The following is a 19,662-nucleotide window of genomic DNA, read 5'->3' as shown; positions in this document are numbered from 1 at the left end:
AGTGCTTGGCACACAGTAAGTGCTTGACAAATACCACCATTATTATTGTTGTTATTATTATTATTATTATTATTATATTCACCCCTTTCCCAGCCCCACAGCTTATATGTACATATCCAACTGTAATTCATTTTAATGCCTGTCTCCCCGTCTAGTTTGTAAGCTCCTTAAGCGCAGGGATCATCTCTACTTACTCTTTGGTATTGTACTTTCCCAAGTGTGTAGTACAGTGTATTGCACATAAGGAATACTCAGATACCAATGATGGGTAGATTGACTGATATTTTGAAATGCCCATGCTTTCCTGTCAGACCAACAATAGTCCAAATGCTGGCAAAATTTCAGTGGAGTAAATCTTCTCTTATACACTACATTTACTGGAGAGTTTTTGTGGGATGAATTCCAAATGGTTAATTGATATATGCTTATGTCCGAATGCTGTTCGAGTCCATAATAAATCGCTCAGTACAGAGGTTAGAGTTCTGCCACAGTAAGAAGTAATGACATCAGTAGCAAAAAGCATCTCCCAGAGCACTGAAGGGGCCTTCAAACTTTGTGAACTTTGAATGCAGCTCAGTGGTTTATAATCAAGTGTCTTAAAGCCTCTTTGCTCTTTACTACAGTGTAATGATAAGAGGGACCCAACCACTGCACATTCACTAATGCCAAGGAAAAGAATCAATCACTGTTCCAAGCACTTGGGAGAATTCAGTATAATACAGTTGGTAAGCAAGTTGGAAGCAGCGTGACCTAGTGGATAGACCACAGGCCTAGGAGTCTGGATTCTAACCCCTTCTCTGCCACTTTTCTGCTGGGTGACCATGGGCAAGTCGCTTAACGTCTCTGTGCCTCAATTCCCTCATCTAGGAAATGGGAATTAAGACTGATGCTATATGATGCTATTGATGCCTGTCTACTTGTTTTGTTGTCTCTCTCTCCCGTCTAGACTGTGAGCCCGTTGTTGGGTGGGGATTGTCTCTATCAGTTGCCAAATTGTACTTTCCAAGTGCTTAGTACAGGGCTGCGCACATATGAAGCGCTCAATAAATACAATTGAATGAGCGAATGGATCAATGAATGAATGACTCTAAGCCCCATGTGGGACATGGACTGTGTCCAACCTAATGATTATCTATTACATTGCCTGGTACCAAATAAGCACTTCAACAAATACCAAAAAAACCCCAAACATTCACTGCCCACAAGGAGTATCAAAAATCATTCGAATTTTAGTCCAGTAATAAAACTGTGAATGAACAGGTGTTCTAAACAAAGGCCCTGCTGTAGGAAACTAATGGGACAGAAGAAAAATTGGAGTAACTGGAGGCTGCTGTCTTTTCACTTCCTGCATAAAAGTATTTGAAGAGACAGCCTAGAACTTTAAACAATTCAAATCCAGAAAAGTTGCAATTTGGGTGTCTTCAGTTGTGACTTTAATGGCATTTTCTTTAAGAGCTTTATTTTATCTCTTTAGACACACTTCAATGACAATATCCTCACCCTGATCTGGACCCTGGTAACGGGAGGAGCTACAGTTGTGACTTTAATGGCATTTTCTTCAAGAGCTTTATTTTATCTCTTTAGACATACTTCAATGACAATATCCTCACCCTGATCCGGACCCTGGTAACGGGAGGAGCTACCCCAGAGCTGGAAGCGCTGATCGCCGAGGAGAATGCGCTGAGAGGTGGCTACAGCACGCCCCAAACACTTGCAAACAGAGACCGGTGTCGGGTTGCTCAGTTAGCCCTCCTTGACGGGCCATTTGCAGACCTAGGGGTAAGCTCAGGTGGCTTCCGGGGTGCTGTGGACTCTGAATCGTGAGGAGCCTGAAATTCTGCTCCTTCCAGCTACAACTTCCTACTGACTTTAGTTTTTGTACTGTGCATTGTATGTTTGCCCTTGTCTCTTATGCTGTTTGAATGTTTCGTTTCATGGCTCCCCGTGTGTCTGTCACAAACCCTCTCCCAGTTGATCAATTATAATTATTGAGCTCTTACCATGTGCAGAGCACTGTACTGAGTGCTTGGGAGAAGACAGTATAAAAATATAACAGAGTTCGTTGACAAGTTCCCTGCGGACAACCTTACCTTTATTAATAGATTGTGATCCCCTTGAGGGTGAAGTTATATGTCTAATTCCCAATTTATGCTCTTTTCTAGTACTTAGTACAATGCTCTGTACACAGTAAGCACTTAATACTATTTTTTTAAATCTATCAATGGTATTAATTGAGTACTTACTGCGTGCAGAGCATTGTATTACTACAATTGCTAACGGGAAGCAGCGTGGTATAGTGGAAAGAGCACGGGCATGGGAGTCAGAAGGTCACGGGTTCTCATCCTGGCTCCACCACTTGTCTGCTGTGTGGCCTTGGGCAAGTCACTTCACTTCTCTGGGCCTCAGTTGCCTCATCTGTAAAATGGGGATTGAGACAGTGAGCCTCTCATGGGTTGAGAACTGTGTCCAACCCTATTTGTTTATATTCACCCCAGCACTAGTACCAAATACCGAAATGATTATCAATTATTATCATTACTCCTACTATCTATTAAGTGCTTTCTGTATGCGGAGCATCATACTAAGTTCTGGGAGACAATACACAGACGTGAAATAGACATGGTCCTTGTCCCTCATAGGGTATATGGCTGCACTTTGGAGTTTCCTTTACTACATGTTCTATTTTTCCAGAGAGGTGAAAAAGCATCTCACTTATCCTTGACATTTTAACACCTCAATAAGGGAGGTTTTGCAAGCCAAACCTTACCTTTAGAATCCATAAAAATGTGTTTTTTTCACATCTCAACCCTATAGAGTTGCTATATCTCCAGGGCCAATTCCAATTCGATCACTTGAGTATTTCTTCCCTACAGATAATCATGATGATGATGATGATGAGTGTGATAATAATAATAATATTATTTCTTAAGTGCTTGCTTACTATGTGCCAAGGACTGTATTAGGTCCTGGGGCAAATTCAAGATAATCAAACACAGTACCTATCCATACGTGTCTCAAAATTAAGTAAGAGGGAGAACAGGTATTGAATCCCCATTTTACAGATGAAGCCCAGAGAAGTTAAATTAGTTGCTGAAAATTACAGAGCAAACAAGTGGTAGAGCTGGAAGCAGAAGCCAGGTCTTCTGAGCCGCAGGCCTATGCTCTATCCACTAGGCCATGCTGATTCTTTATTAATTAAGATTGTGACCTGGTTACGGCTCAACCATAAACCCTAATTTCTATTTTAGCCCCCAAATTCCTAAATGGTGTACTTGTTTCCCCATGAACTGTGAGTCACCTAGAAGATTTTAGGGCAGTATCTGATGAGACCAGGCTTTTCCTTCACAAATTCTACATACTTTTCATGGTTTATGCAAAATGCACTGGGCAAGGGAAGAAATGGAAGTCTACGAACTATATATGCCCGCTGTAAACAGGCAAATGAATTGGGAAAGGACAATAGCGTCCCTTTTTTCCAATCACACTAGGGACATTTTTATTGCTATGATTGTACGAATAAACCCAATCTAGCTTTTTTTTCTTAAGGCTTATTTTGTGGGTTTTTTTGTTGTTTTTTAATGGTATTTGTTAAGTACTTTCAGGCACTGGAATAAACACTGGGGTAGATACATGATAATCAGGATGGACATTGTCCCTGACCCACATGGGGTCACAGTCTTAATCCCCACTTTACAGATGAGGTAAGTGAGGCACAAAGAAGTGAAACGACTTGCCCAAGGTCACACAGCAGACAAGGGGTGGAGCCAGAATTAGGACCCAGATCCAGACTCCCAGCTCCATGCTCTATCCAGTAGTCCATGCTGCTTCTGACAATTATTATTATTATTATCAGCAATGCTATTTCAGCACTGCCCTTGCCATCTACCATGGCTCCGCTCAGAAAGGTTGCAGGACTCCAGGGTGGATTGACAGGGATCATCCCACAGGTCCCAGAATTATTCGTGAAATCATTTTACATTATTATTCCCATAACACCATATTCAATTAAGTTCACCATCATATACATTCCATATTAGCAAGATAGAAGGCTTTGTTTGAGAGAGATGGGAAGACGATTAGAACCGTGCTTCCCCATTATTCAATACGCAGAACCTTTTGCTCCAGGGAAACACATTTCCTCCCCACCATTTCCAAACTCTGTAAATTGTGCTTTTCACACAGTTCTTACCTGCAGCAGGGTGTCACTGTACTGCTTGCTGTTGCCTTTTCTCCTTACTGTGATTTTAATTATCACCAGAGTGACTTTGACATCACAGTTAAATAAACAAAAACCTGTAAAAATAGCTATTTTTATGCAGGAGCAAAAAATTTGTAACTCTTTTAGAGACCACACATTCCGTGATGTCCCATTATGTCAAGATGCCAAGGGGGATTTTGGCAATGCCCTGTCTACATTTCAAGACATACATATTAGCTTCCATCACACCTAACCTGAACCCAAAGAATGTGCAATCAATTAATCAATCATTTTTATTGAGCACTTACTGTGTGCAGAGCACTGTAATAAGCACCTGGGAGAATACACTACAACAGAATTGGTAGACACATTCCCCACCCACAAGAAGCAGATACATATCCCATAGAAGAGAAGCAGAATGGTTGTGCACAGGCCTGGCAGTTAGAGGACCTGAGTTCTAATCTCGACTCTGCCACTTGCCTGGTGTGTGATCTTGGGCAAGTCACTTAACGTCTCTGCACCTCAGGAATCTCATCTGTAAAATGGGAATGCCATAACTCTTCTCCCTCCTACTCAGACTGTGAGGGTGGGACTGAGATTGCTGCCTACCTAATGAACTTGTATCTACCCAATAGTCTACCACTTAGAACAGTTCTTGACACACAGTAAATAGTTAACAAATGTCTTATTACTGCTATTGTTTTTGCTAATGGTTATGGTTATGGTAATGGTTTTGATTATTGTTGCCAAAGCCAATACTTTACAAATAAATTTGGGGGTCATTCAATATCCACTCTTCCATACACAGGGTAAAATCACTGATAAAGCAATTAGGGCACACTCCTAGTGCCAAGATTAAACCTGTGCATGAAACATTCTTGATAATATAATAATAATAATAATTATGGTATTTGTTAAGTGCTTACTAAGTGCAAAGCACTGTTTTAAGCTCTGGGGTAGTACAAGGTAATCAAGTTGGACACAGTCCCTGTCCCACTTGGGGCTCCCAGTCTTAATCCCCATTTTACAGATGAGGAAACTGAGGCACAATAAGGGGCCATGCTGCTTCTGCTTGATGAGTGTTACTCAAATGCAGCAGGTTGACCAACCAATCAATCAATTGTAGTTATTCAGCGCTTACTGTGTGTAGGGTACTGTATTAAGTGCTTGGGAGAGGCCGACAAAACAATTTAACGGACACATTCCCTGCCCATGACAAGCTTACAGTCTAGAGAGGGAGACAGACATTGATATAAATAAATAAATTATGGATATGTTCATAAGCGAACACTAGAGAAGGAGTGTGGCTCAGTGTAAAGAGCCCGGGCTTTGGAGTCAGAGGTCATGGGTTCAAATCCCAGCTCCTCCAACTGTCAGCTGTGTGACTTTGGGCAAGTCACTTAACTTCTCTGTGCCTCAGTTACCTCATCTGTAAAATGGGGATTAAGACTGTGAGCCACCTGTGGGCAACCTGATCACCTTGAAACCTCACCAGCTCTTTGAATAGTGCTCTGCACATAGTAAGTGCTTAATAAATGCCATTGTATAAAAAAAAAGAGCTATGGGCCTGGGGATGGAGTTGGGTGGCGAGTGAAGGGAGCAAGTCAGGGCGATGCAGCAGGGAGTGGGGAAAAAAGGAATGACCTTGTTAATTGGCAAACACTCTTTCTAGCTGGGGAAGCATTTTTTTTAAACTTTTTCAATAATGGATTTTCCCCCGGCACTGGTCCAAAGAAAAATGAAAATGATTTTTTTTTTTCTGTTCCATTTTCCAGGATGGGGGCTGTTATGGAGATCTGTTCTGTAAAGCTCTGAAAACATACAACATGCTCTGCTTTGGAATTTACCGGCTGAGGGACGCCCACCTGAGCACGCCTAGCCAGTGCACAAAACGGTGAGTCCTGCACTCTGGGCTTCTCTGTGATGGGGCATCAAGTAGTCTCCTGGTCTCTCAGAATATTCAAATGTTTTCAACCTATTAATGATTCAACTGTTTCTTGGTGGGTTTTTTTGAACAACCAGTGTCAGTATTGCTATGAAGATTTCCTCTTTCAGTTCATTGCTGCTGGTGAGACAAACATACACACATACACACACACAGATATATGTATCATATATTATATAATATATATACATTATTATATAAAATAATAAGTTTGATTCTCCTATATTTGAGAAGCATGTAAATTGCAGTTCTGAATGATCACCTGGTGTTTTAAAAACATTTAAAGCATTACTGTGTTCTCATTCATAATACTTATACCTGCCACAGGCCTAGGTGCCTGAACTGCTGCGCCTTCACATGAAGAGGAATAATGGAAATTGAGATCAGTAGTTTTTAAAAGTGTTTTCATCACCCCAAACAACAAACTACTGAGCTCGTTGTTGTGTAGGGACAGTCTCTATATGTTGCCGACTTGTACTTCCATAGAGCTTAGTACAGTGCTCTGCACACAGTAAGTGCTCAATAAATACGATCGAATGAATGAATGAATACAATAATAATAATAATACCCATGGTATTTATTAAGCACTTACTATGTGCCAGGCACATATTGAGCTCTCAGGTAGATATCAGCAAACTGGGATGGACCGTGTCCATTTTCCACATGGGGTTCACGGTCTTAATCTCCATTTTGCAGTTGAGGTAATTGAGGCACAGAGAAGCTAAATGACTTGCCCAAAGTCACACAACACTCACGTGGCTTTAGAACCCAGGGCCTTCTGACTGCCAGGCCCATGCCCTAGTAACCAGGCAATGCTGCTTCTCTGCCATTTATATCCATTTATCATAAAAACAGATTACATACATGCATTTACCCTGTGATTGGTGGTCTAACTCCTATCTAAGCATCTGGCTGTCCCTGCACACACAAAAGAATCCAGTTATCATTAGCAAGTATCATGAATAAGGTCATTTAGAAAGCATTTGTTATTTCTGAATATTGTTGATATTGAGCTCAATTCTCCCTTTAACATTATTTGAATAGACAATGTCAAGAAATGCACATTGTTTCCAGAGACATTCTGCTTATCTAAACCTTGAAAAGTCCCTTCTTCATAGCTTCCCACACTGAGAAGATGGTTCACCGAAGAGTGATATGAGATTTTCAGATGCCTGAAACAGAAATCAGGGTCCAAATATCCAGACCTCAGGCCAGTGAATGTATTAATGGAACTGTTTTTGAGTTCGCACTCTTCTAGAGCAACCTAAATATAAGCTGAGAAGTATCAACAGGGGAAAGGGGTTCTTGGCACCAAGGAGGATAAGTTGAACAAAGTCAGGAAAAAGCAAATCTGATATGTAAGGAGAGATCTATACATTTAAAAGAGAAATATGGCTAGGTCGCTTCCTAGCCTCTGGTTTGGTTGCAGGTAAGTGGGACTGGGCAGTAGAGATGTGGTTTTACCCTGAAAACCAGGGGGATGGGTAAATGGGAGCTGGACACATTCCCTGTCCCAGAGTCCCTCTAGACTGTAAGCTTGTTTTGGGCAGAGAATGTGTCTTGTTTATTGTTACACTGTACTCCCCAAGTGCTTAGTACAGTGTTCCGCACACAGTAAGCACTCAATAAATGCAATTGAATGAAAGGAGGGGTGGCTGTACCATTGTATTCTACTCTCCTGGGCTTAGTCATCCATTGTGGAGGGAGGTGGCCTTCCAGGGAATATGGGAAGAGCGGCTTGGGCTAGAACAGAAGTGGGATAGGAGGAGGAGAGGTGTTGTCCCTCTTAACCAAACCAGAGTCAGGGCAAATGTGCTAGGACTGAGATAAAAGAATCTGGATTTGGGAACCAAAAGGAAATCATTACCCTATATTCAGCAGGAAACTCCTAACTAGGGTGCTGTTAATGCTTCATAACAATGCATGAAAGGGAATTTGGAAATGGTTGAGAGCAACAAAGAATGGAGACACATGAGGAAAGTTTTAAAAGGAGCCTTTTTATAAAGTCTAGTTAAGGACTAGTTTTAAGCCTGAGGAGAGGCCTAAAACAGTTTTCACATACAGTAAATTTTATCTTATCCAGCATCTACTCAGGACTAAACATGAAGTCCTGGACTTAAATGCAGATTGGGGGATTCAAATAGTAGAGTTAAGAGTAACTTCCTGACTGGTTGCTGTTACACATTGACAGGGGAGACTGCACAATCTCCTTCTTGAGAGATACTTAAGAAAGGAGAGGCCGCCATGGGTCTGGGATGTTTTAAGCACAGCACTGACGGGAAGCAGGAACTCAGTTATGTGAATTCTTGAGGCCTCTTTCAGCCCTCGTTGGCCGGCTGGCTGCACTTTGCTGGCTACCTCCAACACTTCCATTACCAGTCTGAACTCTCCTCTTCCTCCTCTCTAGGTATGTCATCACCAATCCACCCTACGAGTTTGAGCTCGTGCCGACGGACTTGATCTTCTGTTTAATGCAGTTTGACCACAACGCTGGCCAATCTCGGGCCAGCCTCTCTCATTCCTCCCACTCCTCCCACTCCTCCAGCAAGAAGAGCTCCTCTGTTCACTCCATCCCCTCCACTGCGAACAGACAACACCGCCCCAAGGCCAGGGATTCTCGAGACAAACAGAAGTACGTGCAGGAAGAAAGACTTTGATACGTGCATCCCCTCCTATCATGTGTGAAACTGTCTCCTCCACGCATTCTCCCAGTCAGTGTTCCCAACAATAGCTTTCCCGGTTTTCCCTGGAGTTCTTGCCCATCCCAACTCCTTCCCCCCTCCTTTTTTTTTTTTTTTTACACATTTTGCATATGTATGACAGTGTGCATGTGATTGTCATTTTTATTTCACCACCATAAAACCATTAAGCACAACAGCAACAAAGCAGACGGACCAAAAGTTATTTATGATTCTATTCAAAACAAACCCAAAACCCATAGGCATGTTGAAAACATAAATAACTCACTGCAGTGAACTATGCTACATATCAGAAGGTAGTGTGTTCAGGATGAACACTTGTTCTTGATGTTCAGATTCTTTCACAAAGAAAGATATTTAATGCGGATGTATCAGGGTGCTTTTGGTGGGGGATTTTTTTTTTTTGGCGGCGGCGGGGATGTTTTCAAAATTTTCCTCTGAAGAAGTTAGTACATTTATTTGGAACTAGAAAAAAAAATTTTAAAAAATAAATCCACTGAAATAATGCTACTGAATGTTTCCACATCCAGCCTGAAGTATTGTAAAGGTAGAGAGAGTGTTTTTACAAGCATCAGCTTGGAGAAAGATATACCATCAGGAACTTCTCTGCTTCTCCTCTAGGCCTTCCTTCCCAATACTACTCTCTCTTAGGAATTTCTTGGAATAAACACAACCTGAAGTATTCAGTTCATGGAGCTCTCAAAACCTTTAGTGATTTTAAATGAGGTATAAAAGAGATCTAATTGCATATTAAATTATTATTCTGTGTATTTATGCTGCCTCTGAATAGCTATTTTTCCTTCACTTTTGACATTTGGGATGACAAGCCATATGTATCATAAATATCAGGTAGTCTTCACTAAAAATTGCCTTCTTGGGACTTTTACAACTTAAAAGGTGAAGTGTTCACCTTATGTACAGAATAAATAGTGTTCAGAAAAGAGCAAGTATTTTTCCACTAGTCCTCACAGGACCATTTTTTACCCCCTTTTCCCGAGGTTGATTTGTGAGGGCCTGAATCCCCTCTAGTCTATTGAGGCTGGTGGGAGGAAACAGCAATGGAAGATACAAAAAAGAAGTAAACTGTAGACCTTTCTAAGAGGAGGCTTGCTAAATCATCATGTGGATTTGGGACACAATTGGTTTAGTAAAGCCAACAGCTCACTAGCCCAGCTGCTAACCTCCCTGTACAGTTGGATTTCTCTTAGCACAGTCTTTCAAAAACAACTGACAGATCGGCTGGGTAAACTCCTCAGTATGCCAGAAATCCTGGAAAAATTTTAGGTGCCCACAGCGAGGCAAATCATACTGCAGGGAGGAAAAAAAATCACAATAGTGGAGTGGATTCATTTTTAAAATACCTTTAGATAAAAGACAAATCTTTTCCAAATATAGACTTTGGTCGATTCAAAGTAAAGGTATGGGCTTGAGGAGGAAGAACTCTTCCTAAAATATACCACCACTCCATACCACTTTTTTTTCTTTTGGTGTCTCTCTGGATAGGCTATCCAGCATGGAAAGCGGGGTATGTATTTGGAAAACATTTTTTTTTTTTTTTACTGTGCCTGGGGGTTGGGGTGATTGGCGGGGGAAATCGTCATACGTGTACCAAATCTAAAGAGATGTTTTTATGAATAATGTTTTTGATCTCCTATGCCCTCAAGCATGTTATTTTTGGAGATTTGCTTGCTGTGTGAATTGACAAGCACTTTTACTGACAAAACCTGGCAAGGAATTACATCCCTTCCCTCCCCCACTTCACATCTACTACCCACAGTACAGAAGGACAGTGCAGTGTTCGAAACAGAAATGGAGAGGTGGGAGTGGGGATGGGTGAAGAAGGAAATATATTTAAATGGGGTTAGAAGTCTTATGAGTGGAATATTTTTCAAGTGATTTTTGTTCAAAATATATATCTATTTATAGCGCTCTATATAACTCTATATATGCTAGTTATGGATCACGAAGACACCTTCGTGTATCCTTCGCAAAGAAAGTTATAAAGTTATGCCCTCCAAACATTTATAACTACAAGGATGTGCCAGTTAAAGTGCTCAGCAGGAAATATGACAGTTTAAAAGCATTGTAAAACTTACATAGCTTACTTCTCTCTCTAAAGTGCAACAAGGATGAATAGAATGGGCCAAGGTATGATCATTAATGGTTCTGCATGACTAGCAACTGCTGTGGGTTCCCTTCTATAACTTTGTCCTTGTGAAAACTTGTGAAATTAAACAAAAGAGTTACAAACTTTATTCAGTTATTGGTTGGTTTATTTTCATTTCTGGTTTGTTGGTTTGTTTTGTTTTTGGGTTGTGTTGTTTTTTTGCTACCCTTCCCCGCTTCCCTCCCTCACTTTCCCCTTCTACCCCCGCCCCTCCAACTTTCACCCCCTCTCCTCCACCCCAAGCCAGAAGTAAAGAGGCTGCTGCTACTGCTGCTCGATCCCCGGTTTTCTTTAACCACATCTGCCTTGCCTTTAACTTGCACGGGGCTCCTCGCCCTCTTGGGAATCTTCCTCAAAAAGAAGCATCTTTCCACCAACTGCTCCGTCTTCTCCTCCTCTTACCAATCCCACCCTACCATCATCTCATTCCCTCCCATCAGTCTGTCCACACCTATGAACATCTTTCTGTTTATCTTGGTGATACCCTGAATCAACCGATCGTGCCAGTGGATTAACTTTTCTGGAAAGCGTTTGCAGTCTTTCCATCTGGTTAACTTGTTTTGGGGTTAACGTTCCCTCATTTTTTTTTTTAACAGGGAAGAGGATTATTAGCAAAAAGTACTGTTCTACTTGAGTCAGTTGGAAATAATCGAGGCTTAGAATTTAATGATAGTATGTGTTTGGGTTGCAATCAACCCAATTATTTGGGGTTTGATCATCTGTGGATTTTCCAGAATTCCTCCTGCCTGTCTTCTGAGGACTTTCAGTTTTGGATATGTTTCTATTCACTAGTAACCTGATCACAGAAAGGACAGGAGAGGGAGAGGAATTGAAACAAGTTACTTTTGCTAAATGTCAAGTTGTCGGCGGCTGGGCTAAATGGTTTGGTGGATAGGGAGGTTGAAATCTATGGCAAAAATGAGTGAGTTTAAATTGTCTAGGCCAGTGTTGTCCCCCAGTATCAGGTGGATAATTGGAAATTGTATTCACTAATAGTGTTTTCAAGGGTAAAGATAGAGGGGAACAATGGGAATGTAGTTCTAGTCCTCAGGAGCCAGTGGGCTTATCATTCATGATTTTGAAAATAATTGACTAGCCCCTATTTCCTCCACTACCTTATTGCACAGCAGCCTCATCTCCTCAGAATCCACATCAATCCCCACTCTGAGAAATTCATCCATTCACACTGAGATGAGCGTTCAAACAATTTAAACTTTTACTACTTTCAAAATATAAATAATATAGGATTGGGGAAAAATTAATGCTTTGGAAAAGGAAGATCACTAAAGAGAACTATTCCTACTCCCCAAAACAAAGCAACAACTTTAACATATGCAAACCCAATCATCCTTAATTAAAGAAGCCGCATTCAACACCTGCTTGACTAAAATACCAGGGACCTGAAATCCTATTTGACTAAATAGTCAAAAGCATAGGCGATCCCCAGTAACCAGCAATATTCATGTTTTCCAGATGTCACATTAACATTTGTAGGAGAGAGAGAGAAAGAGAGAGAAAGAGAGAGAGAGAGAGAGAGAGAGAGAGAGAGAGAGAGAGAGAGAGCTCATTATCCCCCAAACACTACTAAGCATTTGTCAGCAATGGGCTTTCCCAGCTCATAAATGTAGAGAATGATTAGATAGACTATGAGAACTTTTATTAACTATCCAATTACTTTCCTTTTACAAAAAGAGTCAGGTTAAGATTCCCCGCACTATATTAATGCATAAACTCATTTCTCAATCTGGCTTGTAAATTCCAAGATGAGGGAGCCATTGAATATCAGGGTGAAAAGTAAAGAACTTACATTAAAAGCTTGGAGGTAGAATCATCCTCTGGTAGAACTAGAAGGGAACTTTTTGCTGACTCCACTCCGGTATGAGAAAAGCCTAGAACTGTCTGCATCCCAAAAGAGCAATTAAATGAAACTGTCAGTTTCCTCTGGAAATTGACCTCTTGAAGGAGAAATAGAGTGCAAAAACTTCAGAGTCTCTATAAGTCAAGGAAAAGAAAAAAAAATCGATGTGTCAATCAGGTTCAAGACATGTTTCACTTTCCTTATAACATAATGACTGAGTTATCAAGTGGTCCTGATCGCATCACAAGGACGGTTTTGTTCCGGAGAGACTTTTGGGGGAGAGGAAAAATACCATGTAACAAAACACTAAATGGTGGGAAGGGTGTATTACGAATGACACATTGTCAGTACTGTATTATTATAATTAATATAGTATTTGTTAAGCACTTTCTGTGTGTCAGGCATTGTTCTAAGTGCTGGGGTAGAAACAAGTTAATCAGATTGGACACAGTCCTTTCCCCAAATGGGGCTTACAGTCCCCGTTGTACAGATGAGGAAACTGAGGCACAGAGAAGTTAAGTAACGTACCCAAGGTCACACAGCAGGGAACTGGCAGAGCTGGGATTAGAATCCAAGTCATCTGATGCCCAGGTCTGAACTCTTTCCACTAGACCACACTGCTCTTTAGTGGTTAGAAAGCGGATGGAGCCAAGATGAAATCTCCATGTATAGGCCTATTGTCTTCACCAGAGTCAGATTCAACCTTGAGTTCCCATTATCTTGTCTTAAGGTCCCCATATTTTTAATGAGACATTCACCTGGAATGTGCCTCAGAACCAATCCAAGAGTTTCCAGATACTGGAAATAGCCTTCTGTGCTAATGGTTTACTATGTTAAGTCTGCACATATAGTGAAGAGAGGAAGAAAAACTGAAGTAAAACAAATTAAAAACTTGATACTCCTCAAATGTTTATATGTATTGGTAGCGTCTGGTATTTTAACTGTTGTTTCTCAAAGTAAGTTAATTCCTTCAGACACTATATCTACACCATAACTTGTGGGGCTGCAGAAACGTGTCCAATGATTCCAAGTACCTTTGCTACATTATCTTTTCTGCTTTTCCATTTCTTCCCTTGGGAGTAGTTACTGTGAAAAGGCTAAATCCTACAGCGGTGACAGTTCCTTTGGGACTAGCAAATAGATGCAATTACTGGAGTATAGCTGGGTCCTCTGATTTCCCATTATTCAGTAGTCAGTGGCCAGGCCTCAGTGCACACACTTTTTCACAACAGACATCTGGCAGATCTAGTCCAGGAACCGAGTTCAACATTCCACAAACGGATCCAGATCCCAGATGGGAAGGGTCATACTCATATCTCTTTCCCTCAGTTGGACTCTTGCTGACACCCTCATTCCTTCCTGGAACTTCCTCCCTTTTCACATCAGACAGAACGCTGCTCTCCTCATCTTCAAGATCCTTCTGAAATCTCATCTCCTCCAAGAGGCCTTCCTTGATTAATCTCTCTACCCTGCCCCCACACCTAGCACTTCCTCTAAACACTTGTGTGCTCACTCCCCACCTAGAGTTTATGTACATGGCAACAACACTTGCATTTTTTAAGTGCTTCCTATGTACTAAGTTTTGGGTTAGGTTCAAGATAATCAGATTGGTCACAGTCTAAGAATTTTTAACAATTCTCTGTAGCAGTCACAAAAATTCAAACAAAGCAGCTCTGGTGAAACTGTCTTTGATCTTTTATAATAATAATTATGGTATTTGTTAAGTGCTTACTATATGGCAAGCACTGTTCTAAGCACTGGTGCAGAAAAGTCTTCAGAAACTTTAATCTTAACCATTCATGCCCACTTACAGTTCCTCATTTTACAGTTGAGGAAACTGAGGCTCAGAGACTTTGCGTATCTTTTAGCCCCGCTGCTTTCCCAACCTGCAACTTATTTTAGTGTTTGATTCCCCTGCTCGATTGCAAGCTCCTTGATTGCAGCGATCATGTCCAGCAATTTCATTGTCCAGGAGTTTAGTACAGGACTCTGCAGAGTATACACTGAATAAATACTGTTGATCAATTGATTGAAGGGATGAGTTGAAAGTGAGGGAGGCACTCAAGCCAATTCACAAAATGCCCCCTCATTTACCCCTGCATCAGTCTGCCATACCTTTCTGTGAAAATTAAGTACACTGATTTACCTAGATCTGGATTGATCCAGTTACCTCCTTCATACTTTAATCAATTAATCAGTGGTATCTATTAAGTGCTCATTGTCTACAGAGCTCTGTTCTAAGCCTGTGTCAGATTTCTTCTGGTTCTTGCAACAGAACCAACCTAACAACTCACAGCCTAGTTAAATGCCCCAGGCTGGCACTCTGTTTCCATAGAACCAGAACCTGGACTCCTTCCACCTGTCTTCTCCTATCCCAGTTGAGTTAGCCCTATTGCTGTGGGCAGTAAATGACACCCCTTCTCCACCCTCCTCTGAACAGTATTGCAGTATTTCCAGTAGATCACTTTCCAGAAGCACCAAGAAAGGCTCTCCTGGTAAAATGTCACATTGCAAATTCCAGGCAAACATTCCCTCCTCTTCCTGCAGGACCACAACATGGAGCTAGCATCTTCCTGTCTGATTGGTTGGCCTGGAAATGACTTCTGGCAATGGTTGCCATTTTTATTTTCCATAACATCCTTCTCCCAAGGAATTCCAAAGTTGTACTAGTAATAAGTGGATATGTTGAGAAACTATTTTTAATGGCACTTCTCTAGTGCTTATTATATGCCAGGTACTGAAGTTAACACTGCGGTAGACAGAAGATAATCAGGTGGGACACAGTCCTCGTCCCCATATGGGGCTCTAGGTCTTAATCCCCATTTTACAGAGGAGGTAACTGAGGCACAGGGAAGCTACACTGCACTAAAAACTCAGGAATTACAAGACTAAGTAATACTTCCCCTGCCCACAAGATGCTTGCACTTTAATGGATGAGACAGACATACATATATATGAACAGAATTGTTATTACCACCTCTCTCATTTGCAGCAGGGTAGTGGTTGAATGGTATGCTTTAATCCCCTCTCTGTGCCATGTAAGCAGCATGGCTCAGTGGAAGGAGCACGGGCTTGGGAGTCAGAGGTCATGGGTTCAAGTCCCAGCTCCACCAATTGTCAGCTGTGTGACTTTGGGCAAGTCACTTAACTTCTCTGGGCCTCAGTTACCTCATCTGTAAAATGGGGATTAAGACTGTGAGCCCCACATGGGACAACCTGATCACCTTGTATCCTCCCCAGCACTTAGAACAGTGCTTAGCACATAGTAAGCACTTAACAAATGTCATCGTTATTATTATTATTACCAGAAATGACAGAGTCTGTGTGAGGTGGAATCGAGGAAAAAATTATCTCACGTAACACTACTTTGTTCAAGGGACCAGTTTGTCCAGTGATAGTCTGTTGTATTTTTTTAAGATGTATGTTAAGCACTTACTATGTGCCAGGCACTGTACTAAGCACTGGGGGAGATACAAGATAATCAGTTTGGATACCGTCCATGTCCCACATGGGACTTAAGGTGTTAATTTCCATTCTACAGGTGAGGTAACTGAGACACGGAGTGAATTGCCCAAGGTCACCTGGAAGACAAGTGGTGGAGCTAGGATTAGAACCATTAGGCCATGCTGCTTCTCTTGAGCTTCTTGACGTGGTCTTTACCCATATTTCAGGGACCTTATTTCCCAGGAGTCTGTGAAAATTCCAGAGTAGGAAAAGCCTTTGCGAAATGCCTTTTAGGTCACTCTCCATATACAGGTGACTAAGATTTAGTTCCTTGGGACAAGTACTTACCCACCTACTGCTACTAAAAGGGAGCTAATGAAGCCATATTTTCATCTCTTTTTCACAATCCCTCCATGATCAGAATAGCTTCTGTGGAGGCAGATTGACTTGGGATCACTTATATTTGCCACCAGGCATTTACCGTAAAGTGTTTTGAGAATCAGATGATAGGAATGAGATAAATATACGGTAATCTTAAGGATACATTATAAATACTGGCATTTATAATGGCATTTATTAAGCACTTACTATGTGCAAAGAACTGTTTTAAGCGCTGGGGAGGTTACAAGGTTGTCCCACGGTAAATAGATTCCTCCATCCTAAAACACAATCGAGATTTCCTTTAGTGCCATTTTCTCTTCATCTTAAATAACAAAATTTCTTAACAATCACTGCATTTAATTCAGGAATCTTTTAAGAAATAAATTGGCATTTTATAGCAAGAACCGTTGCTTCTGCATCCCATAGAAAATGATTTGAATGCGGCAGTGCCATTTCATAGAGACATAAGTGATGAAATTGCGGATGGATTTGTGTTGTGATTTTCATGGTAAGAATTTAAAAGAGTCAGAAAGAAGATGACTCTGCAAGCAATGCACTGTATTTCTTATGGCAAGCAGAAGGAAACTGATGATCTCTGTACTGTGAAAGGTCAAAAATGCCAATGCAAACTAAACTGTAAAGAATGAATTTTTAAAAGTTGTTTTCTGTAGTTGTTACAAAATTTAAGATAAAGAAGTTCTAATGAAACTGCCCTTAATCTTTTACCCAAAAAGATAATGCAGAAATTTCAGTCCTAACCATTCATACCACAACAGTCATGATATAGCATGGAATGCCAAAACTTCAATAAAGACACTATGCAAAATAAATGTAGACACCATTTTGGCCATAAAAACCCTAAGCCAGCATAGAGAAAGCACCGCACAATGCTTAATTTCTCTCCAAATCAATTTGCCCACAAACCATTTGAAAACTGTTAGTTTGAAATTGTTTAGGTGATCCTGCAATGCTTTTAAAACATGATAACCATCACACTTTACACTTCTCTGAAAGGTTAGTTTAATCGTAGATCACATAAAATTGGTTTCCACAAATGCATAATGGTTCATATATGTCACACTTGAACTAAATGGTTTTTTAAATGGAGCTGAAATTATTTTGATGTGTACACATTCCTAGATTTTTATACAACCTTTTCTTTACCCAGCCCATCAGCAGAGCCTTGCCTTTAAAGCCTCATTAATAATTCAGATGTGCTGATGACTTTAAAAGATCTATGGAATTGAATCTTTAAAAAAAAATCCTCTGCTTGACAAAAAGATAAATGAATGTAGAAAGAAGCTGTAGGAGCCTGGCAAGCTGTAGATCATCTCAGAACAGATTGTAACTTTATCATTCTGTCAGGGAGAATAATTTAAAGCACTTAATCAGTTAGCTTCACTACGCTGGATGTAACATTATGAATTCCTATCTTCCAATCTGTTCAAATCAAAGTGAACTTAATTATAATAGGTGAGAGAGAAGGAGCAGCAAAGAGAGGGAGGAGAGAGATCGAAGTTTACTTGAGGGGGAAATAGCCATCACACAAAGGTAGGTGAGGCTTTTAAAATCAATTGCCTGCATCAGCCAGTATTTTCAGAGTTCTATCTATTTAGCTAACAGAAAACAATTATTGGGTCTATGTCTCCTTCTTTCATAACCTCTCAAGCCTAATCCTAAATGCTTAATTTATAATTTGGCTAATACACCCAGAAACACATGTCCACAAGGGAGGTGGTTTTGCTTTCAAGTCTACCGGAAGACCAAGGTATACAAAGCAAAGACATAATAGTTCACTGAAGAGTTAGACCACTTGCTTGATAACTGATTTTTTAGTAGTTTAACCCAGTCATTTTCAATTCCTTAATGATCTATCCCTTGACTCTATAGATCCACAGAACTGTTGATAATGAAGGGTTATGTAGAAAATACATGAAAAATAATTATCCGGATGGAGAGGGAGAAGACTCTGGCAGACTTGACCAGGAGAACGCATTCCAGAAAATATGGCTAGAAAACTAGACTGTAAACTCATTATGGGCAGAGAATGTGTCTGCTAATTCTCTTGTATTGTGCTTAGAACAGTGCTCTGTTCATAGTAAGTGCTCAATAAATAGCATTGATTAACTAGCAATTGATTAACTAGCATTTAGTAAGCAACGTGGCTCGGTGGAAAGAGCACGGGCTTGGGAGTTAAAGATCATGGGTTCTAATCCCTGCTCTCCCACATGTCTGCTGTGTGACCTTGTTCAAGTAATTTTTTTTGATAGCATTTATTAAGCACTTACTATGTGCAAGGCACTGTTCTAAGCACTAGGGAGATTACAAGGTGATCAGGTTGTCCCACAGGGGGCTCACAGTCTTCATCCCCTTTTACAGATGAGGTAACTGAGGCCCAGAGAAGTGAAGTGACTTGCCCAAAGTCACATGGCTGACAAGTGGTGGAGCCGGGACTTGAACCCATGACCTCTGACTCCAAAACCCGGACTCTTTCCACTGAGCCACGCTGCTCTCTGAGCCTCAGTTATCTGTACAATGGGGATTAAGACTGTGAGCCCCATGTGGGACAACGTGATTACCTTGTATCCCCCCAGGGCTTGGAACACGCTTTGCACATAGTAAGCACTTAACAAATGCCATTATTATTATTATTAGCAATTTCCATCTTTGTGACTTTGAACTTCCTCTGAAGCCACCAATTCCTCTAAAACCCTTTAGGATGTTCTAGCTCCCCTTTGGAAGTTGAGTTGACTAGCCCTTTATCTTAATCACCTATATTAGGAATAATAATAATTGTATTTCTTTAGTGCTTACTATGTGTCAAGCACTGATCTAAGCTTTGGGGTAGATACAAGTTAATCGGGTTGGACACGGTCCCTTTCCCTCTTGGGGCTCACAGTCTTAATCTCCATTTGATGGATGACGTAACAGAGACCCAGAGAAGTGAAGTGACTTGCCCAAGGTCGCAC

General features: G+C 40.9%; 1 protein-coding gene across 15 annotated transcripts in view; it reads left to right on the top strand.

Moving 5' to 3' along the window:
- KCNMA1 (potassium calcium-activated channel subfamily M alpha 1) overlaps positions 1–19,662 on the top strand; it is a 950,458-nt gene that overhangs the window by 924,953 nt on the left and 5,843 nt on the right. For 10 of the 15 annotated variants that reach the window (XM_038743623.1, XM_038743619.1, XM_038743612.1 and 7 more), the window contains 4 exons: positions 1,585–1,779; positions 5,974–6,092; positions 8,552–8,776; positions 10,963–10,991. In XM_038743623.1, coding sequence (XP_038599551.1) covers positions 1,585–1,779; positions 5,974–6,092; positions 8,552–8,776; positions 10,963–10,991 — 568 coding nt within the window. Of the gene's footprint in view, positions 1–1,584; positions 1,780–5,973; positions 6,093–8,551; positions 11,099–19,662 lie in introns of those variants that run through there. The other 5 variants (XM_038743626.1, XM_038743625.1, XM_038743624.1 and 2 more) reach the window with 2 other exon arrangements.

Source organism: Tachyglossus aculeatus, chromosome 3, assembly GCF_015852505.1.
Source record: "Tachyglossus aculeatus isolate mTacAcu1 chromosome 3, mTacAcu1.pri, whole genome shotgun sequence".
Taxonomy (NCBI): domain Eukaryota; kingdom Metazoa; phylum Chordata; class Mammalia; order Monotremata; family Tachyglossidae; genus Tachyglossus; species Tachyglossus aculeatus.
The sequence above is the reverse complement of the archived record's forward strand: the minus strand, read 5'-3'. Positions and strand labels throughout refer to the sequence as shown.